Source organism: Tachyglossus aculeatus, chromosome 22, assembly GCF_015852505.1.
Source record: "Tachyglossus aculeatus isolate mTacAcu1 chromosome 22, mTacAcu1.pri, whole genome shotgun sequence".
In the NCBI taxonomy this organism is placed as follows: domain Eukaryota; kingdom Metazoa; phylum Chordata; class Mammalia; order Monotremata; family Tachyglossidae; genus Tachyglossus; species Tachyglossus aculeatus.
The window spans coordinates 57,962,027-57,983,158 of NC_052087.1; the positions used below are offsets into that span (position 1 = coordinate 57,962,027).

The 21,132-nt window shown below is 46.0% G+C and overlaps 1 protein-coding gene across 1 annotated transcript in view; it reads right to left on the bottom strand.

The window, feature by feature from the left end:
- Nucleotides 1-21,132, bottom strand: part of LOC119944173 (mas-related G-protein coupled receptor member F-like) — a 79,790-nt gene that overhangs the window by 6,184 nt on the left and 52,474 nt on the right. Inside the window, exons 2-6 of the mRNA XM_038765390.1 lie at nucleotides 12,102-12,143; nucleotides 11,632-11,673; nucleotides 11,168-11,209; nucleotides 10,676-10,727; nucleotides 7,845-7,920 (exon numbers count right to left, since the gene is read on the bottom strand). Coding sequence (XP_038621318.1) covers nucleotides 7,845-7,920; nucleotides 10,676-10,727; nucleotides 11,168-11,209; nucleotides 11,632-11,673; nucleotides 12,102-12,143 — 254 coding nt within the window. The remainder of the gene's footprint in view (nucleotides 1-7,844; nucleotides 7,921-10,675; nucleotides 10,728-11,167; nucleotides 11,210-11,631; nucleotides 11,674-12,101; nucleotides 12,144-21,132) is intronic.

Below are 21,132 nucleotides of genomic sequence, written 5' to 3' on the forward strand. Positions count from 1 at the left end.
AATGATGATGGTATCTGTTCAGCGCTTACTATGTGCCAAGCGCTGGGGTCATAATAATAATGATGATGATGGTATCTGTTAAGCGCTTACTATGCGCCAAGCTCTGGGGTCATAATAAGAATGACGATGGTATCTGTTCAGCGCTTACTATGTGCCAAGCGCTGGGGTCATAATAATGATGATGATGGCATCTGTTAAGCGCTTACTATGTGCCAAGCGCTGGGGTCATAATAATGATGATGATGGCATCTGTTAAGCGCTTACTATGTGCCAAGCGCTGGGGTCATAATAATAATGATGATGGTATCTGTTAAGCACTTCCTATGTGCCAAGCGCTGGGGTCATAATAATAATGACGATGGTATCTGTTCAGCGCTTACTATGTGCCAAGCGCTGGGGTCATAATAATAATGATGATGGTATCTGTTAAGCGCTTACTATGTGCCAAGCAAGCACTGTTCTAAGCGCTGGGGTCATAATAATAATGATGATGGCATCTGTTAAGCGCTTACTATGTGCCAAGCACTGGGGTCATAATAATAATGATGATGGTATCTGTTCAGCGCTTACTACGTGCCAAGCAAGCACTGTTCTAAGCGCTGGGGCCATAATAACAATGATGATGGTATCTGTTAAGCGCTTACTATCAATCAATCGTATTTATTGAGCGCTTACTGTGTGCAGAGCACTGTACTAAGCGCTTGGGAAGTACAAGTTGGGAACATATAGAGACAGTCCCTACCCAACAGTGGGTTCACAGTCTAAAAGGGGGAGACAGAGAACAAAACCAAACATACTAACAAAATAAAATAAATAGAATAGATATGTACAAATAAAATAAATAAATAAATAAATAGAGTAATAAATATGTACAAACATATATACATCTATACAGGTGCTGTTGGGAAGGGAAGGAGGTAAGATGGGGGGATGGAGAGGGGGAGAGGAAGGAAGGGGCTCAGTCTGGGAAGGCCTCCTGGAGGAGGTGAGCTCTCAGGAGGGCCTTACTATGTGCCAAGTGCTGGAGTCATAATAATAATGATGATGGTATCTGTTCAGCGCTTACTGTGTGCCAAGCAAGCACTGTTCTAAGCGCTGGGGCAGTAATAATAATGATGATGGTATCTGTTAAGCGCTTACTATGTGCCAAGTACTGCTCCAAGCGCTGGGGTAATAATAATGATTATTAATAATGATTCCCCCTCATCCCCCCTCCATCCCCCCCATCGTACCTCCTTCCCTTCCCCACAGCACCTGTATATATGTATGTATGTTTGTACATATTTATTACCCTATTTATTTATTTATTTTATTTGTACATATCTATTCTATTTATTTTATTTTGTTAGTATGTTTGGTTTTGTTCTCTGTCTCCCCCTTTTAGACTGTAAGCCCACTGTTGGGTAGGAACTGTCTCTATATGTTGCCAATTTGTACTTCCCAAGCGCTTAGTACAGTGCTCTGCACATAGTAAGCGCTCAATAAATACGATTGATGATGATAAATGATGATGATGATGGTATCTGTTAAGTGCTTGCTATGTGCCAAGCACTGTTCTAAGCGCTGGGGTAATAATAATAACAATAACAATAATAATAATAATAATAATAATAATGGCATCTGTTTAAGCGTTTACTATGTGCCAAGCACCGTTCTAAGCACTGGGTTGGATACACGGTAATCAGGTTGTCCCATGTGGGGCTCACAGTCCCCATCCCCATTTTACAGTTGAGGTCACTGAGGCCCAGAGAAGTTAAGTGACTTGCCCAAGATCACACAGCTGACAAGTGGCAGAGCCGGGATTAGAACCCACGACCTCTGACTTCCAAGCCCGGGCTCTTTCCACTAAACCGCGCTGCTTCCAGCACTATAATAAGTACTATGATGATGATGATGTTATCCTCAGCGAGGCTGTCTGTCAGTAGGGCTCTGTCCAAACACCTAAGCCATTCACAAATCCAAAATGTAGATTTTATTTTCAGTTTGAAAAATGAATTAAAGTGGACCGCCAAGTCCAGAGATCCTGGGAATATAGGGAAGCTCAGAGATTCCAGGGCTATACACGGTGAAGCGAAGAGGTGCCAGGGCTATAGATAGCTAAATTCAGAGGCTCTGAAACTTTGAGCTGCTCATTAGGAAGCCTTCATTAGGAAGGCTGAGCACTGGCACAAATGAAGCACTATTATCCTTCCTTCCTCTAACAATAATCATAATATTGATATTTGCCAAGGGCTTACTGGGCGCCAAGCACTGTGCTAAGTGCTGGGGTAGATACGAGATGATCAGGTCAGATAAAGTCCCCGTCCCTCATCTGGATCACAATCTAAGCAGGAGGGAGAACGGGTATTTAATAATAATAATAATAATAACAATGGTATTCGTTAAGCCCTTACTATGTGCAAAGCACTGTTCTAAGCGCTGGGGAGGTTACAAGGTGCTCAGTTTGTCCCACGTGGAGCTCACAGTCTGAATCCCCATTTTACAGATGAGGGAACTGGGGCACAGAGAAGTGAAGTGACTTGCCCAAAGTCACACAGCTGACAGTTGGCGGAGTTGGGATTTGAATCCATGACCTCTGACTCCAAAGCCCGGGCTCTTCCCACTGAGCCCCATTTTACAAATGAGGAAACAGAGGCACAGAGAAGTTAAGCGGCCAGCCCAAGGTCACGCAGCAGAAAAGTGGCGGGGCCGGGATTAGAACCCACAACCTCCGACTCCCAATCCCGGGCTCTTGCCGTTAAACTAAGCTGCTTCTCGGCCGCTCCTAATCCTGCTTCTCTGAAACTGCATCCCGAGTCATTCCCAAGACTCACCATCTCGGGACTCTGTTGGCTCCTGACTGGGATACCAAGATGGTGAGAGGGACAGTGTCCTGGTGGCTCTTTTGGAGACTGTGAGCCCACTGTTGGGTAGGGACTGTCTCTATATGTTGACAATTTGTACTTCCCAAGCGCTTAGTACAGTGCTCTACACACAGTAAGTGCTCAATAAATGTGATTGATGATGATGATGGTGATACCCATCCTCCTGATTAGGAGCGCACCACCGACACGCCTGACTTTCCCCTCTTTATAATAATAATGATGATGACATTTGTTAAGCGCTTACTATGTGCAAAGCACTGCTCTAACCTCTTCATTCATTCATTCAATCGTATTTATTGAGCGCTTACTGTGTGCAGAGCACTGGACTAAGCGCTTGGGAAGTCCAAGTTGGCAACATATAGAGAGGGAGGGAGGAGGAGGGAGGGATTTATTTTATTAATATGTTTTGTTTTGTTCTCTGTCTCCCCCTTTTACATTGTGAGCCCGCTGTTGGGTACGGACCGTCTCTATATGTTGCCAGCTTGTACTTCCCAAGCGCTTAGTACAGTGCTCTGCACACAGTAAGTGCTCAATAAATACGATTGAATGAATATAGAGACAGTCCCTACCCAACAGTGGGCTCACAGTCTAGAAGGGGGAGACAGAGAACAAAACAAAACATATTAACAAAATAAAATAAATAGAATAAATATGGACAAATAGAATAAATAAATAAATAGAGTAATAACTGACTCTCCCCCAGTGACCCAGCATGGACCATCCAACACCCCTGGCTCTCCCCTCTCCTGGCTCAGTAGAAAGAGCTCGGGCTTTGGAGTCAGAGGTCATGGGTTCAAATCCCAGCTCCACCAATTGTCAGCTGGGTGACTTTGGGCAAGTCACTTCACTTCTCTGGGCCTCAGTTCCCTCATCTGGAAAATGGGGGTGAAGACTGTGAGCCCCACATGGGACAACCTGATCATCTTGTATCCCCCCAGAGCTTAGAACAGTGCTTTGCACTGTTAACAAATGCCGTCATGATTATTATTATTATCTCTGACTCTCCCCCAATGCCCTAGCATTGGCCATACCACACTCCTGACTCTCCCTCCTCCATTTCTGACTCTCATTCATTCATTCATTCATTCAATCGTATTTATTGAGCGCTTACTGTGTGCGCTCAATGGACTAAGCGCTTGGGAAGTCCAAGTTGGCAACATATAGAGACGGTCCCTACCCAACAGTGGGCTCACAGTCTAGAAGGGGGACAGTCATCCCAGCATGGACTTTCCCACACTCCTGACTCTCCCTTATCCATCACTGTCTCACAGCCAGTGAAATATCATGGACCAGACTGAGCTCCTTCCTTCCTCTCCCCCTCCTCCCCCTCTCCATCCCCCCCATCTTACCTCCTTCCCTTCCCCACAGCACCTGTATATATGGATATATGTTTGTACATATTTGTTACTCTATTTATTTATTTTACTTGTACATATCTATTCTATTTATTTTATTTTGTTAGTATGTTTGGTTTTGTTCTCTGTCTCCCCCTTTTAGACTGTGAGCCCACTGTTGGGTAGGGACTGTCTCTATATGTTGCCAACTTGTACTTCCCAAGCGCTTAGTACAGTGCTCTGCATACAATAAGCGCTCAATAAATACGATTGATGATGATGATGACCATCCTCCCTCGTTCTTAGCGCCCCAAACAGTGCTCTGAATCCTGTGGCTAGAGAAAAAGAGAAATAAATGGTGGGGTGGTGGGAAGAAAATAGAAAACAGAATGGCCTAGAGGAAAAGCACAGGCCTGAGAGTCAGAGGGCCTCAGAGTCAGAGGCCCTGGGAGTCAAAGGTGCTGAGTTCTAATTCTGGTTCTGCCAGCTGCCTGACGTGTGATCTTGGATTCATTCATTCATTCATTCAATCGTATATATTGAGCGCTTACTGTGTGCAGAGCACTTTACTAAGCACTTGGGAAGTACAAGTTGGCAACATATAGAGACAGTCCCTACCCAACAACGGGCTCACAGTCCAGCCTCCCTGTGCCTCTGTTTCCTCATTTGTAAAATAGGGATTAAATACCCGTTCATTCATTCATTCAATCGTATTTATTGAGCGCTTACTGTGGGCAGAGCACTGTACTAAGCGCTTGGGAAGTCCAAGTTGACAACATCTAGAGACGGTCCCTACCCAACAGAGGGCTCACAGTCTAGACAGGGGAGACAGACAACAAAACAAAACATGCTAACAAAATAAATAGAATAAATATGTACAAGTAAAATAAATAAATTGAGTAATAAATATGTACAAACATGTATACGTATATTCATTCATTCAATCAATCATATTTATTGAGCGCTTACTGTTGCAGAGCACTGTACTAAGCGCTTGGGAAGTACAAGTTGGCCACATATAGAGACGGTCCCTACCATCAATCGTATTTATTGAGCGCTTACTGTGTGCAGAGCACTGTACTAAGCGCTTGGGAAGTACAAGTTGGCAACATATAGAGACAGTCCCTACCCCACAACGGGCTCACAGTCCAGCCTCCCTGTGCCTCTGTTTCCTCATTTGTAAAATAGGGATTAAATACCCGTTCTCCCTCCTGTTTAGATTGTGATCCAGATGAGGAACAGGGACTTTATCTGACCTGATCATCTTGTATCTACCCCAGCACTTAGTACAGTGCTTGGCGCCCAGTAAGCGCTTAACAAATATCAACATTATTATCCTTGTTGGAGGAAGAAAGATTGTCAGTGGAGGATAATAGTGCTTCATTTGTGCCAGTGCTCAGCCTTCCTAATTAGCAACTCAGAGTTTCAGAGCCTCTGAATTTAGCTATAATAATAATAATAATAATAATAATGGCATTTGTTAAGCACTTACTATGTGCAGAGCACTCTTCTAAGCGCTGGGGGGGATACAAGGTGATCAGGCTGTCCCACGTGGGGCTCACAGTCCTAATCCCCATTTTACAGATGAGGTAACTGAGGCTCAGAGAAGTTAAGTGACTTGCCCAAGGTCACACAGCAGACATGTGGCAGAGCTGGGATTCGAACCCATGACTTCTGACTCCAAAACCCAGGCTCTTTTCCACTGAGCCATGCTGCTATCTATAGTCCTAACACCTTTTTGCTTCACTGTCTATAGCCCAGGCATCTCTGAGCTTCCCTATATTCCCAGGATCTCTGGATTTGGCTGTCCATTTTAATTCACTTTTCAAACTGAAAATAAAATCTATATTTTGGATTTGTGAGTGGCTTAGGTGTTTGGACAGAACCTTACTGACAAACTACCTTGCTGGGGTTAACATCATCATCATCATAGTACTTATTATAGTGCTGGAAGCAGCGTGGTTTAGTGGAAAGAGCCCGGGCTTGGAAGTCAGAGGTCGTGGGTTCGAATCCCGGCTCTGCCATTTAATAATAATAATAATGATAATAATGGCATTTATTTATTCTCTGTACCTCAATTCTGTCATCTGTAAAATGAGGATTATGACTGTGAGCCCTATGTAGGACAGGAACTATGTCCAACCTATGTTGCCAGTTGCCAATATGTTGCCAAATTGTACTTCCCAAGCGCTTAGTGCAGTGCTCTGCACACAGTAAGTGCTCAATAAATACGATTGAATGAATGAATGAATGAACCTGATTTGTTGTACCTACCCTGATGCGTAGAACAGTGCCTGACATATAGTGTGCTTAACAAATACCGTTATTATTATTATTATTATCTTCTCTGGGCCTCAGTTCCCTCATTACTTGTACGTATTTACTATTCCATTTATTTTGTTAATGATGAGCATATTGCTTTAATTCTATTTGTTCTCACGATTTTGAAACCTGTCTACGTGTTTTGTTTTGTTTTTTCATCTGTCTCCCCCTTCTAGACTGTGAGCCCATCGTTGGGCAGGGACTGTCTCTATATGTTGCCGACTTGGACTTCCCAAGCGCTTAGTACAGTGCTCTGCACACAGTAAGCGCTCAATAAATACGATTGGATGAATGAATGAATTTGAAAACCGGGGATTAAGTCTATGAGCCCCGTGTGGGGCAGGGGCTGTGTTCAACCTGATTAACTTCTATCTATCCCAGTGATGATGATGATGATGATGGTATTTGTTAAGCGCCTACTATGTGCAAAGCACTGTTCTAAGCGCTGGGGAGGTTACAAGGTGATCAGGTTGTCCCGCGGGGGGCTCACAGTTTTTAATCCCCATTTTACAGATGAGATAACTAAGGCACAGAGAAGTTAAGTGACTTGCCCAAAGTCACAAAGCTGACAGTTGGCGGAGCCGGGATTTGAACCTATGATGATGATAACGATGGCATTTATTAAGCGCTTACTATGTGCAAAGCACTGTTCTAAGCACTGGGGAGGTTACAAGGTGATCAGGTTGTCCCACGGGGGGCTCACAGTCTTCATCCCCATTCTACAGATGAGGTAACTGAGGCCCAGAGAAGTGAAGTGACTTGCCCAAAGTCACCCAGCTGACAATTGGCGGAGCCGGGATTTGAACCCATGACCTCTGACTCCAAAGCCCGTGCTCTTTCCACTGAGCCACGCTGCTGCAGTGCTTAATACAGTGCCTGTCACGTCTCAGTGGAAACAGCACGGGCTTTGGAGTCAGTGGTCATGAGTTCAAATCCCGGCTTGGTGACTTTGGGCTAGTCACTTCACTTCTCTGTGCCTCGGTTACCTCATCTGTCAAATGGGGATTAAGACTGTGATCCCCCCGTGGGACCACCTGATCACCTTGTAGCCTCCCCAGCGCTTAGAACAGTGCTTTGCACATAGTACGCGCTTAACAAATGCCATTATTATTATTATGATTATAAGCACTTAACAAATATCATTAAAAAAGAGCCCTGGGGGTTGTGGTGGTGTCAGAGGTAACCCCCCATCAGCGCTTAGAACAGTGCTCTGCACATAGTAAGCGCTTAACAAATGCTATTATTATTATTATTATTATTATTATTATTAGAAGTTGCACCCAATTAAAGGTGGACACTTGCCCTGGGGGACTCAGTTTCCCACGATCCGTTCCCTGCCATATCCGGAGTGTGGTCCAGTGATGCCACCTCTGCCTGCGACGATGATCTCTCCGCCACGCCTGGGAGAAACAGAGGGAGAAGGTCATTTCACTCAGGTGGCTCAGTGAAAAAATCCCACCCTTTGGAGTCAGAGGTCATGGGTTCAAATCCTGCCTCCCCCAACTGTCAGCTGGGTGACTTTGGGCAAGTCACTTCACTTCTCTGGGCCTCAGTTCCCTCATCTGCAAAATGAGGATTAAGACTGGGAGCCCCATGTGGGACAACCCGATCACCTTGTATCCCCCCAGCGCTTAGAACAGTGCTTCGCACGTAGTAAGCGCTTAACAAATACCATCATTATTATTCAATCGTATTTAGTGAGCGCTTACTGTGTGCGGAGTGCTGTACTAGAGAAGCCGCGTGGCTCAGTGGAAAGAGCCCGGGCTTTGGAGTCAGAGGGCGTGGGTTCGAATCCCGGCTCCGCCACAAGTCTGCTGTGTGACCTTGGGCAAGTCACTTCACGTCTCTGAGCCTCAGTTACCTCATCTGTAAAAATGGGGATTAAGACTGTGAGCCCTACGTGGGGCAACTTGATCACATTGTATCCCCCCCAGCGCTTAGAACAGTGCTTGCACATAGTAAGCGCTTAACAAATGCCATTATTATTATTATTATTATTATTATTATTACTAAGCACTTGGGAAGTACAAGTCGGCAAATATAGAGACAGTCCCGACCCAACAACGGGCTCACAGGCTAGAAGGGGGAGACAGACAACAAAACAAAACATGTAGACAGGTGAACATAATTACAATTGTGCTATTTGTTGAGCGTTTTTGATGTGCCAAGCGCTGGCCTAAGCACTGGGGTAAATACAAGCTAATCAGGTTGGACACAGTCCCTGTCCCACATGGGGCTCCCAGTCTCAATCCCCATTTTAAGGACGAGGTAACTGAGGCCCAGAGAAGTGAAGTGACTTGGCCAAGGTCCCACAGCAGACATGTGGCGGAGCTCGGATTAGAACCCACATCTTCTGACTCCCAAATCCGGACTCTTTCCACTAGGCCATACTGCAGCATCCCTAGCGTTTAGAACAGTGCTTTGCACATAGTAAGCGCTTAATAAATGCCATTATTATTGTTATTATTATGGAATAAACACTTATATGGGGAGGGCCACTGTACTGGGGGTTACCGAAAATAATAATAATAAGAGTAATAATAATAAAAATAGTAATAATAGTTGTGGTATTTGTTAAGGGCTTACTATGTGCCAGGCACTGCACTAAGCTCTGGGGCAGATACAAGACCGTGAGCCCGTTGTTGGGTAGAGACCGTCTCCGTATGTTGCCAACTTGTACTTCCCAAGCGCTTAGTACAGTGCTCTGCACACAGTAAGCGCTCAATAAATACGATTGAATGAATGAATACAAGCAAATCAGGTTGGACAAAGTTCCTGTCCCGCATGGGGCTCATCACAGTCTCAATCCCCATTTACAGTTGAGGTAACTGAGGCCCAGAGAAGTTAAGTGCTTTGCCCAAGGTCACACAGCAGACACAGGGAGGAGATGGGATTGGAACCCAGGTATTTATGATTTCCCAGCCCATGCTCTTTTCCACTAGGCCTCCCTGCTTCTTTAAACAGAGCATTTTCAACCTGACGATCTTGTATCTACCCCAGTGCTCAGACACATAGTAAGTGCTTAACAAATATAATAATAATAATAATTGTAATATTTGTCAAGCATTTACTATGTGCCAGGCACTATAATCAATCAATCAATCCATCGATCGTATTTATTGAGCGCTTACTGTGTGCACCGGGCTAGATACAAGCAAATTGGATTGGACAGAGTCCCTGTCCCACGTGGGGCTCTTAGTCGTAATCCCCATTTTACAGATGAGGGAACTGAGGCCCAGAGAGGTGAAGTGACTTGCCCAAGGTCACGAAGAAGACAAGAACCCAGACCTTCTGATTCCCACCCCCACGGCCTATCCACTACACCAATAATCATCATCATCATCATCAATCGTATTTATTGGGCGCTTACTCTGTGCAGAGCACTGTACTAAGCGCTTGGGAAGTACAAATTGGCAACATCTAGAGACAGTCCCTACCCAACAGTGGGCTCACAGTCTAAAAGGGGGAGACAGAGAACAAAACCAAACATACTAACAAAATAAAATAAACAGAAAGATATATACAAATAAAATAAATAAATAAATTATAAATTTATTCATAATTTATTTATAAATTTATTATAAATAAATAAATAAATAATAAATAATAATTTGACTGGGAGCTACAGAGTGTCAATTGTGTAGAGGGAGTTGTGTTGGTTGCATATTTGTGTGCAGAGGGCTGCAAAGGCATCAACCATGTGCAGAGGGCTGTAGTGGGCATCTACTATGTAAATAATACTGTACTGGGCACCGGCTGTGTAGTTAATAATAATAATAATAATAATGGCATTTGTTAAGCGCTTACTATTACTATTCTAAGCTCTGGGGAGGGATACAAGGTGATCAGTTTGTCCCACGTGGGGCTCACAGTCTTCATGCCCATTTTACAGATGAGGTAAGTGAGGCTCAGAGAAGCCCCAGGTCACACAGCAGGCGTGGCGGAGCCGGGACTAGAACCCATGACCTCCGACACCCAGGCTTTAGTTAGCAATCACTCCAGGGCCCAAAATGCCTCCAACACCTGAGTTCGGCTCACCACCAATTAATCAATCAGTTGTACTTATTGGGTGCTTAATGTGTGCAGAACTCTGGACTAAGCGCTTGGGAGAGGCCAATACAACAGAGTTATTAAAAACCAGTCCCTCCTTCTCACTCAGCAGTACCCTCCTGATCTTCTTGTTCAGGGCCTGGAAACGCAACAGTAACTGCCACAGAAGGAGAGCAAAAAAGAGCTGGATGGGATTGAATTTTGGGGTTTTTTTGGTAGTTTTTTAAGTACTTACTGTGTGCCAGGCACTGAACTAAACTCTGGGATAAATACAAAATTGTCAGGTTGGACCCATTTTTTTATCCCTGTCCCACCTGGAGCTCACAGTCTTCAACAGTTACATGAGGTAAAAGAGAAGATAATAATAATAATAATAATAATAATAATAATAATAACAATAATTGTGTTTGTTATGTGTTTACTGTGTGCACTAGACTAAGCACTGGGGTGGATGCAAGCAAATTCATTCATTCATTCGATTCATTCAATCATATTCATTGAGCGCTTACTGTGTGCAGAGCACTGGACTAAGCGCTTGGGAGAGGCCAATACAACAGAGTTATTAAAAACCAGTCCCTCCTTCTCACTCAGCTGTACCCTCCTGATCTTCTTGTCCAGGGCCTGGAAATGCAACATTAACTGCCACAGAAGGAGAGCAAAAAAGAGCTGGATGGGATTGAATTTTGGGGGGTTTTGGGGTATTTTTTAAGTACTTACTGTGTGCCAGGCACTGAACTAAACTCTGGGATAAATACAAAATTGTCAGGTTGGACCCATTTTTTTATCCCTGTCCCACCTGGAGCTCACAGTCTTCAACAGTTACATGAGGTAAAAGAGAAGATAATAATAATAATAATAATAATAATTGTGTTTGTTAAGTGTTTACTGTGTGCACTGGACTAAGCACTGGGGTGGATGCAAGCAAATTCATTCATTCATTCGATTCATTCAATCATATTCATTGAGCGCTTACTGTGTGCAGAGCACTGGACTAAGCGCTTGGGAGAGGCCAATACAACAGAGTTATTAAAAACCAGTCCCTCCTTCTCACTCAGCTGTACCCTCCTGATCTTCTTGTCCAGGGCCTGGAAATGCAACATTAACTGCCACAGAAGGAGAGCAAAAAAGAGCTGGATGGGATTGAATTTTGGGGGGTTTGGGGGTATTTTTTAAGTACTTACTGTGTGCCAGGCACTGAACTAAACTCTGGGATAAATACAAAATTGTCAGGTTGGACCCATTTTTTTATCCCTGTCCCACCTGGAGCTCACAGTCTTCAACAGTTATATGAGGTAAAAGAGAAGATAATAATAATAATAATAATAATAATAATAATTGTGTTTGTTAAGTGTTTACTGTGTGCACTGGACTAAGCACTGGGGTGGATGCAAGCAAATTCATTCATTCATTCGATTCATTCAATCATATTCATTGAGCGCTTACTGTGTGCAGAGCACTGGACTAAGCGCTTGGGAGAGGCCAATACAACAGAGTTATTAAAAACCAGTCCCTCCTTCTCACTCAGCTGTACCCTCCTGATCTTCTTGTCCAGGGCCTGGAAATGCAACATTAACTGCCACAGAAGGAGAGCAAAAAAGAGCTGGATGGGATTGAATTTTGGGGGGTTTGGGGGTATTTTTTAAGTACTTACTGTGTGCCAGGCACTGAACTAAACTCTGGGATAAATACAAAATTGTCAGGTTGGACCCATTTTTTTATCCCTGTCCCACCTGGAGCTCACAGTCTTCAAGTTACATGAGGTAAAAGAGAAGATAATAATAATAATAATAATAATTGTTATATTTGTTAAGTGTTTACTGTGTGCCATGCCCTGTACTAAGCACTGGGGTGGATGCAAGCAAATTCATTCATTCATTCGATTCATTCAATCATATTCATTGAGCACTTACTGTGTGCATCATCATCATCATCAATCGTATTTATTGAGCACTTAACTAGGTGCAGAGCACTGTACTAAGCGCTTGGGAAGTACAAGTTGGCAACATATAACGTAACATAAGCAAATCCAGTTGGACACAGTCCCCGTCCCACATGGGGCTCACAGACTCAATCCCCAATCTGCAGATGAGATAACTGAGGCCCAGAGAAGTGAAGCGACTTGAGCAAGGTCACGCAGTATTAGAACCCAGGTCCTTCTGAGCCCCAGGCTCACGCTCTATCCAAAGGTCACACAAAACTGACAAGTGGCAGAGCTAGGATTAGAACCCAGGTCCGTCTGACTTCCAGGAAGTCAGAAGATGTGAGTTCTAATCCCGGTTCTGCCGCATGACAGGTATGGAGCTAAGTGCTGTGGGGATAGCAGGGGGGAATCCCCTATAATAATAACAATAATAATAATAATAATGATGATGATGATGATGATGATAATAATAATAGTAATAATAATAATAATAATAATGGCATTTAACTACTATCACTTCTACCTTCCTGCTCTAACCCACCAGACTCCACCCCCTTCTAACCCCACCCCATCTCCAGCCTTCTTCAAGGGGACGGTGGGCATAGGAGGGGGTGAGCTATTGGGCTTGGAGTTAATTAATTAATAATAATAATAATAATAATAATAATAATAATAATAATAATAATAATAATAATGGCATTTAACTACTATCACTTCTACCTTCCTGCGCTAACCCACCAGACGCCACCCCCTTCTAACCCCACCCCATCTCCAGCCTTCTTCAAGGGGACGGTGGGCATAGGAGGGGGTGAGCTATTGGGCTTGGAGTTAATTAATAATAATAACAATAATAATAATAATGGCATTTGTCAAGCGCTTACTATGTGCAAAACACTTCTCTAAGCGCTGTGGAGGCAACAAGGTGATCAGGTTGTCCCAAGGGGGCTCACAGTCAATCCCCATTTTACAGATGAGGTAACTGAGGCACAGAGAAGTTAACTTGTCCAAAGTCACACAGCTGACAATTGTTGGAGTCGGGATTTGAACCCATGACCACTGACTCCAAAGCCCGGGCTCTTTCCACTGAGCCACACTGCTTCTCTTTGAAGAACTAATTGGCGTCTTCCCTAGTCCCCCGTGGGGCGGGGGGCTAGCTGACCGGGGGGGTCCGGGAGATTATGGTTATAATAATAACGTTGGTATTTGTTAGGTGCTTACTATGTGCCAAGCACTGTTCTAAGCGCTGGGGGTAGATACAAGGTATCTACAGCGTGGCTCAGTGGACAGAGCACGGGCTTTGGGGTCAGAGGTCGTGGATTTGAATCCCGGCTCCGCCACATGTCTGCTGTGTGACGTTGGGAAAGTCACTTAACTTCTCGGAGTCTCAGTGAACTCATCTGCAAAAATGGGGATGATGACTGTGAGCCCCACGCGGGACAACCTGATCACCTTGTATCCGCCCAGCGCTTAGAACAGTGCTTTGCACATAGTAAGCGCTTAACAAATGCCATTATTATAGAGAAGCAGCATGGCTCAGTGGAAAGAGCACGGGCTTTGGAGTCAGAGGTGATGGGTTCGAATTCTGACTCCGCCACATTTCTGCTGTGTGACCTCGGGTAAGTCACTTAAGTTCTCTGAGCCTCAGTTACCTCATCAGAAATGGGGATGAAGACTGTGAGCCCCACATGGGACAACTTGATCACCTTGTATTCCCCCTCAGCGCTTAGAACAGTGCTCTGCACATAGTAAGCGCTCAACAAATGCCATCATTATTATTATTATTATCATTATTAAGGTAATCAGGTTGTTCTACGTGGGGCTCACAATCTCAAATCCCCATTTTACAGATGAGGGAACTGAGGCCCAGAGAAGTGAAGTGATTTGCCCAGGGGCACACAGCAGACAAGTGGCAGAGCTAGGATTAGAACCCATGGTAATAATAATAATAAAGATGGTATTTGTTCAGCCCTTACTATGTGCCAAGCACTGTTCTAAGCGCTGATGATCTAGCCTGCAGCCTGGTTTTCTCTGGAAATTGAGCCCACAGCCTAGTTTTCCCAGGAGGTTTATCCCGCAGCCTGGTTTCTATGGAGTGTCTAGCCCACAGCCTGGTTTTCCCGGGCAGTCTAACCCATAGCCTGGTTTCCCTGGGCGGTCTAACCCGCAGCCTGGTTTCCCTCGGCGGCCTAACCCGCAGCCTGTTTCCTCCAGGCAGTCCATCCCGCAGCCTGGTTTTCCCGGTAGATTTATCCCGCAGCCTGATTTTCCCGGTTTAGTCCAGGGTAGAGACCGGAGGAGTGGGAGGGAAGAGAAGCTGAAGCAGCATGGCTTAGTGGAAAGAGCCCAGGCTTGGGAGTCGGAGATCGTAGGTTCTAATCCCGCCTCTGCCATTTGTCAGCTATGGGACTTTGGGCAAGCCACTTCTCTGGGCCTCAGTTCCCTCTTCTGTAAAATGGGGATTAAGACTGTGAGCCCCACGTGAGACAACCTGATTACCTTGTATCTATCCCAGTGCTTAGAACAGTGCTTGGCACATAGTAAGCGCTTAACAAATACCGTCATTATTATTATAAGAGAGAGAAGAGGAGGGCCAGGGACGAGGGTGGGCATAGGGGAAGGAAAATAATAATAATAATAATAATAATAATGGCATTTAATAATAATGGTAATAATAATGGCATTTATTAAGCACTTACTATGTGCAAAGCACTGTTCTAAGCGCTGGGGAGGTTACAAGGTGATCAGGTTGTCCCACGGGGTGCTCACAGTCTTAATCCCCATTTTACAGATGAGGTCACCGAGGCCCAGAGAAGTTAATTGACTTGCCCAAAGTCACGCAGCTGACAAGTGGCAGAGCCGGGATTTGAACCCATGACCTCTGACTCCAAAGCCCATGCTCTTTCCACTGAACCATGCTGCATCTCTTATTAAGAGCTTACTATTCATTCATTCAATGGTATTTATTGATTGCACATATACTATGTGCAAAGCACTGTTCTAAGCGCTGGGGAGGTTACAAGGTGATCAGGTTGTCCCACGGGGGGCTCACAGTCTTAATCCCCGTTTTACAGATCAGGTCACTGAGGCCCAGAGAAGTTAAGTGGCTTGCCCAGAGTCACGCAGCTGACAAGTGGCAGAGCCGGGATTTGAACCCATGACCTTTGACTCCAAAGCCCGGGCTCTTTCCACTGAACCACGCTGCTTCTCTTATTAAGAGCTTACTATTCATTCATTCATTCAATGGTATTTATTGATTGCACGTATACTATGTGCAGAGCACTGTTCTAAGCGCTGGGGAGGTTTCAAGGTGATCAGGTTGTCCCACGGGGGGCTCACAGTTTTAATCCCCATTTTACAGATGAGGTCACTGAGGCCCAGAGAAGTTAAGTGGCTTGCCCAGAGTCACGCAGCTGACAAGTGGCAGAGCCGGGATTTGAACCCATGACCTTTGACTCCAAAGCCCGTGCTCTTTCCACTGAACCACGCTGCGTCTCTTATTAAGAGCTCACTATTCATTCATTCAATGGTATTTATTGATTGCACGTAGACTATGTGCAAAGCACTGTTCTAAGCGCTGGGGAGGTTACAAGGTGATCAGGTTGTCCCACGGGGGGCTCACAGTCTTAATCCCCGTTTTACAGATGAGGTCACTGAGGCCCAGAGAAGTTAAGTGACTTGCCCAGAGTCACACATCTGACAAGTGGCAGAGCCGGGATTTGAACCCATGACCTTTGACTCCAAAGCCCGGGCTCTTTCCACTGAACCACGCTGCTTCTCTTATTAAGAGCTTACTATTCATTCATTCATTCAATGGTACTTATTGATTGCACGTATACTATGTGCAGAGCACTGTTCTAAGCGCTGGGGAGGTTACAAGGTGATCAGGTTGTCCCACGGGGGGCTCACAGTTTTATCCCCCATTTTACAGATGAGGTCACTGAGGCACAGAGAAGTTGAAGTGACTTGCCCAAAGTCACACAGCTGACAATGGGCGGAGTTGGAATTTGAACCCATGACCTCTGACTCCAAGGCCTGAGCTCTTTCCACTGAGCCACGCTGCATCTGTAACAAGGTTACAAGGTGATCAGGTTGTCCCACGGGGGGCTCACAGTCTTAATCCCCGTTTTACAGATGAGGTCACTGAGGCCCAGAGAAGTTAAGTGACTTGCCCAAAGTCACGCAGCTGACAAGTGGCAGAGCCGGGATTTGAACCCATGACCTTTGACTCCAAAGCCCGGGCTCTTTCCACTGAACCACGCTGCTTCTCTTAATAAGAGCTTACTATTCATTCATTCATTCAATGGTATTTATTGATTGCACGTATACTATGCGCAGAGCACTGTTCTAAGCGCTGGGGAGGTTACAAGGTGATCAGGTTGTCCCACGGGGGACTCACAGTTTTAATCCCCATTTTACAGATGAGGTCACTGAGGCCCAGAGAAGTGAAGTGACTTGCCCAAAATCACACAGCTAACAGTTGGTGGAGCGGGGATTTGAACCCATGACCTCTCACTCCCAAGCCCGGGATCTCATCAATCGTATTTAATCATCAATCGTATTGATTGAGCGCTTACTATGTGCAGAGCACTGTACTAAGCGCTTGGGAAGTACAAACTGGCAACATATAGAGGCAGTCCCTACCCAACAGTGGGCTCGCAGTCTAAAAGATCTGTGACTCTGGGCAAGTCACTTCTCTGTGCCTCAGTTCCCTCATCTGTAAAATAGGGATGAAGCCTGTGAGCTCCCTGTGGGACAATCTGATCACCTTGTAACCTCCCCAGCGCTTAGAACAGCAGTGCTTTGCCCATAGTAAGCGCTTAGCAAATGCTATCATTATTATTATTATTATTATTATTATTATTATTATTATTATTATTAATCACTGAGCCACGCTGCTTCTCAAGATGCAAGGAGGATGGACGAGAAAGTGTTAGGAGGCAGAAAGGATTTGGAAACCGGGGGAAGACTGAAGGGACGGAACAGGGAGCCACAGGGAGAGGAGGGATGGGAGATGCTCCCGCTCCTTGCCACCAATCCTGGGAAGGCCCCATCCCTCTCCCCGCCTTCCAACACAAACACATGGGGAGGAGAGGCGGGATTGGGAGCAGCCAGCTTCTCTCCCTGGAACAGCGAATATTTTCCGAGTCCCTCTCCCTGCCAGCCCAGCCCGGCCCCAGGTCCTGTCCAGATGGAAGCGCAGTCTAAACCAGCGCCCCTCCAACTCCCCAGTGCTTCATTCATTCATTCAATCCTATTTATTGAGCGCTTACTGTGTGCAGAGCACTGGACTAAGCGCTTGGGAAGTCCCAAGTTGGCAACATCTAGAGACGGTCCCTACCCAACAATCAATCAATCAATCAATCGTATTTATTGAGAGCTTACTGTGTGCAGAGCACTGGACTAAGCGCTTGGGAAGTACAAGTTGGCAACATATAGAGACAGTCCCTACCCAACAGTGGGCTCACAGTCTAGAAGGGGGAGACGGAGAACAAAACCAAACATACTAATAAAATAAAATAGAGTAGATATGTACAAGTAAGATAAATAAATAGAGTAATAAATATGTACAAACATATATACATATATACAGGTGCTGTGGGGAAGGGAAGGAGGTAAGATGGGGGGGGAAGGAGAGGGGGACGAGGGGGAGGGGGGAGTGGGCTCACAGTCTAGAAGGCTTCCTGAGAAGCAGCGTGGCTCAGTGGAGAAGAGCCCGGGCTTTGGAGTCAGAGGGCATGGGTTCAAATCCCGGCTCCGCCAAATGTCAGCTGTGTGACTCTGAGCAAGCCACTTCACTTCTCTGGGCCTCAGTTGCCTCCTCTGGAAAGTGGGGATGAAGACTGGGAGCCCCCTGTGGGACAATCTGATCACCTTGTAACCTCCCCAGCGCTTAAAACAGTGCTTTGTACATAGTAAGCGCTTAATAAGTTCCATTATTATTATTATTAGTAGTAGTAGTAAAGGGCCTCAGCGCTTAGTAAAGTGCCCCAGCGCTTGGCACATAGCGCTTAACAAACCCCATCATTCATTCAATCGTATTTATTGAGCGCTTACTGTGTGCAGAGCACTGTACTAAGCGCTTGGGAAGTCCAAGTTGCAACGTAGAGAGACGGTCCCTACCCAACAGCGGGCTCACAGTCTAGAAGGGGGAGACAGAGAACAAAACAAAACATATTAACAAAATAAAATAAATAGAATAAATATGTACAAATAAAATAAATAGAGTAATAAATACGTACAAACTAGACCGTGAGCCCGTGGTTGGGCAGGGATTGTCTCTATCTGTTGATGAATTGTACTTTCCAAGCGCTTAGTACAGTGCTGGGCACACAGTAAGTGCTCAATAACAGTGCCCAGCGCTTGGAACAGTGTAAGTTCTAAGCACTTAGAACTAACTTAGAACATAGCACTTTGAACTAACAGCACATAATAAGCGCTTAACAAATAATAATAACGATGGCATTTATTAAGCGCGTACTATGTGCAAAGCACTGTTCTGAACAAATGCCATCATTATTATTAATAAATACGACTGAATGAATGAATCATCATCATCATTCTAGACTGTGAGCCCTCTGTTGGGTAGGGACCGTCTCTATATGTTGCCAACTTGGACTTCCCAAGCGCTTAGTCCAGTGCTCTGCACACAGTAAGTGCTCAATAAATATGAATGAATGAATGAATGAATTATTATTATTATTATTATTATTATTATTATTATTATTATTATTATTATTGTTATCCTCGCCCTCCAGCCCCAACCTCCAACCTCCAACCCTAACCCTCAGGCCTACCAGCCTCTAGTCCCCCTTTCAGCTCCCCCCAAAGTCCAGCCCCCCAACCCCCCACCCCCGAGCCCACCAAGCTCTGGTCCCCACGGGCAGGGAGCGTGTCTGCTAATTCAGTTGTACTCTCCCAAGCGCTTCGTACAGTGCCACGCACATAGTGAGCGCTCAGTAAATACCACCGATTGATTCCCCCGCCCCCAGCTTTCCCAGCCCGCTTACCTCCAACCCCCCAGCCCCTCAGCCCCCACTCCCAATTTCCAGGTCCGTTATCCTGTATATATGTATAATATATGTATAATATATATGTTTGTACATATTTATTACTCTATTTATTTATTTTACTTGTACATATCTATGCTATTTATTTTATTTTGTTAGTATGTTTGGTTTTGTTCTCTGTCTCCCCCTTTTAGACTATGAGCCCACTGTTGGGTAGGGACTGTATGTGTTGCCAATTTGTACTTCCCAAGCGCTTAGTACAGTGCTCTGCACATAGTAAGCGCTCAATAAATACGATTGATTGATTGATTGATTGATTATCCCCCAGCCTACCAAGCTCTGGTCCCCACGGGCAGGGAGCGTGTCTGCTAATTCAGTTGTACTCTCCCAAGCGCTTCGTACAGTGCCACGCACATAGTGAGCGCTCAATAAATACCACCGATTGATTCCCCCGCCCCCAGCTTTCCCAGCCCCCTTACCTCCACCCCCTCAGCCCCTCAACCCCCACCCCCAATTTCCAGGTCCGTTATCCCCCAGCCCACCAAGCTCTGGTCCCCACGGGCAGGGAGCGTGTCTGCCAATTCAGTTGTACTCTCCCAAGCGCTTCGTACAGTGCCACGCACATAGTGAGCGCTCAGTAAATACCACCGATTGATTCCCCCGCCCCCAGCTTTCCCAGCCCCCTTACCTCCACCCCCCCCCAGCCCCTCAACCCCCACCCCCAATTTCCAGGCCCGTTATCCCCCAGCCCACCAAGCTCTGGTCCCCACGGGCAGGGAGCGTGTCTGCTAATTCAGCTGTACTCTCCCAAGCGCTTCGTACAGTGCCACGCACATAGTGAGCGCTCAGTAAATACCACCGATTGATTCCCCCGCCCCCAGCTTTCCCAGCCCCCTTACCTCCAATCCCCAACCCCCACCCCCAATTTCCAGGTCCGTTATCCCCCAGCCCACCAAGCTCTGGTCCCCACGGGCAGGGAGCGTGTCTGCTAATTCAGCTGTACTCTCCCAAGCGCTTCGTACAGTGCCACGCACATAGTGAGCGCTCAATAAATACCACCGATTGATTCCCCCGCCCCCAGCTTTCCCAGCCCCCTTACCTCCACCCCCCCAGCCCCTCAACCCCCACCCCCAATTTCCAGGCCCGTTATCCCCCAGCCCACCAAGCTCTGGTCCCCACGGGCAGGGAGCGTGTCTGCTAATTCAGCTGTACTCTCCCAAGCGCTTCGTACAGTGCCACGCACATAGTGAGCGCTCAATAAATACCACCGATTGATTTCCCCGCCCCCAGCTTTCCCAGCCCGCCTACCTCCAACCCCCAGCCCCAATTTCCAGGTCCGTTATCCCCCAGCCCACCAAGCTCTGGCCCCCACGGGCAGGGAGAGTGTCTGCTAATTCAGTTGTACTCTCCCAAGCGCTTCGTACAGTGCCATGCACATAGTAAGCGCTCAATAAATACCACCGACTATTTCCCCCGCCCCCAGCTTTCCCAGCCCGCTTACTTCCAACCCCCAACCCCCACCCCCAATTTCCAGGTCCGTTATCCCCCAGCCCACCCAACTCTGGTCCCCACGGGCAGGGAGCGTGTCTGCTAATCCTGCTGTACTCTCCCAAGCGCTTCGTACAGTGCCACGC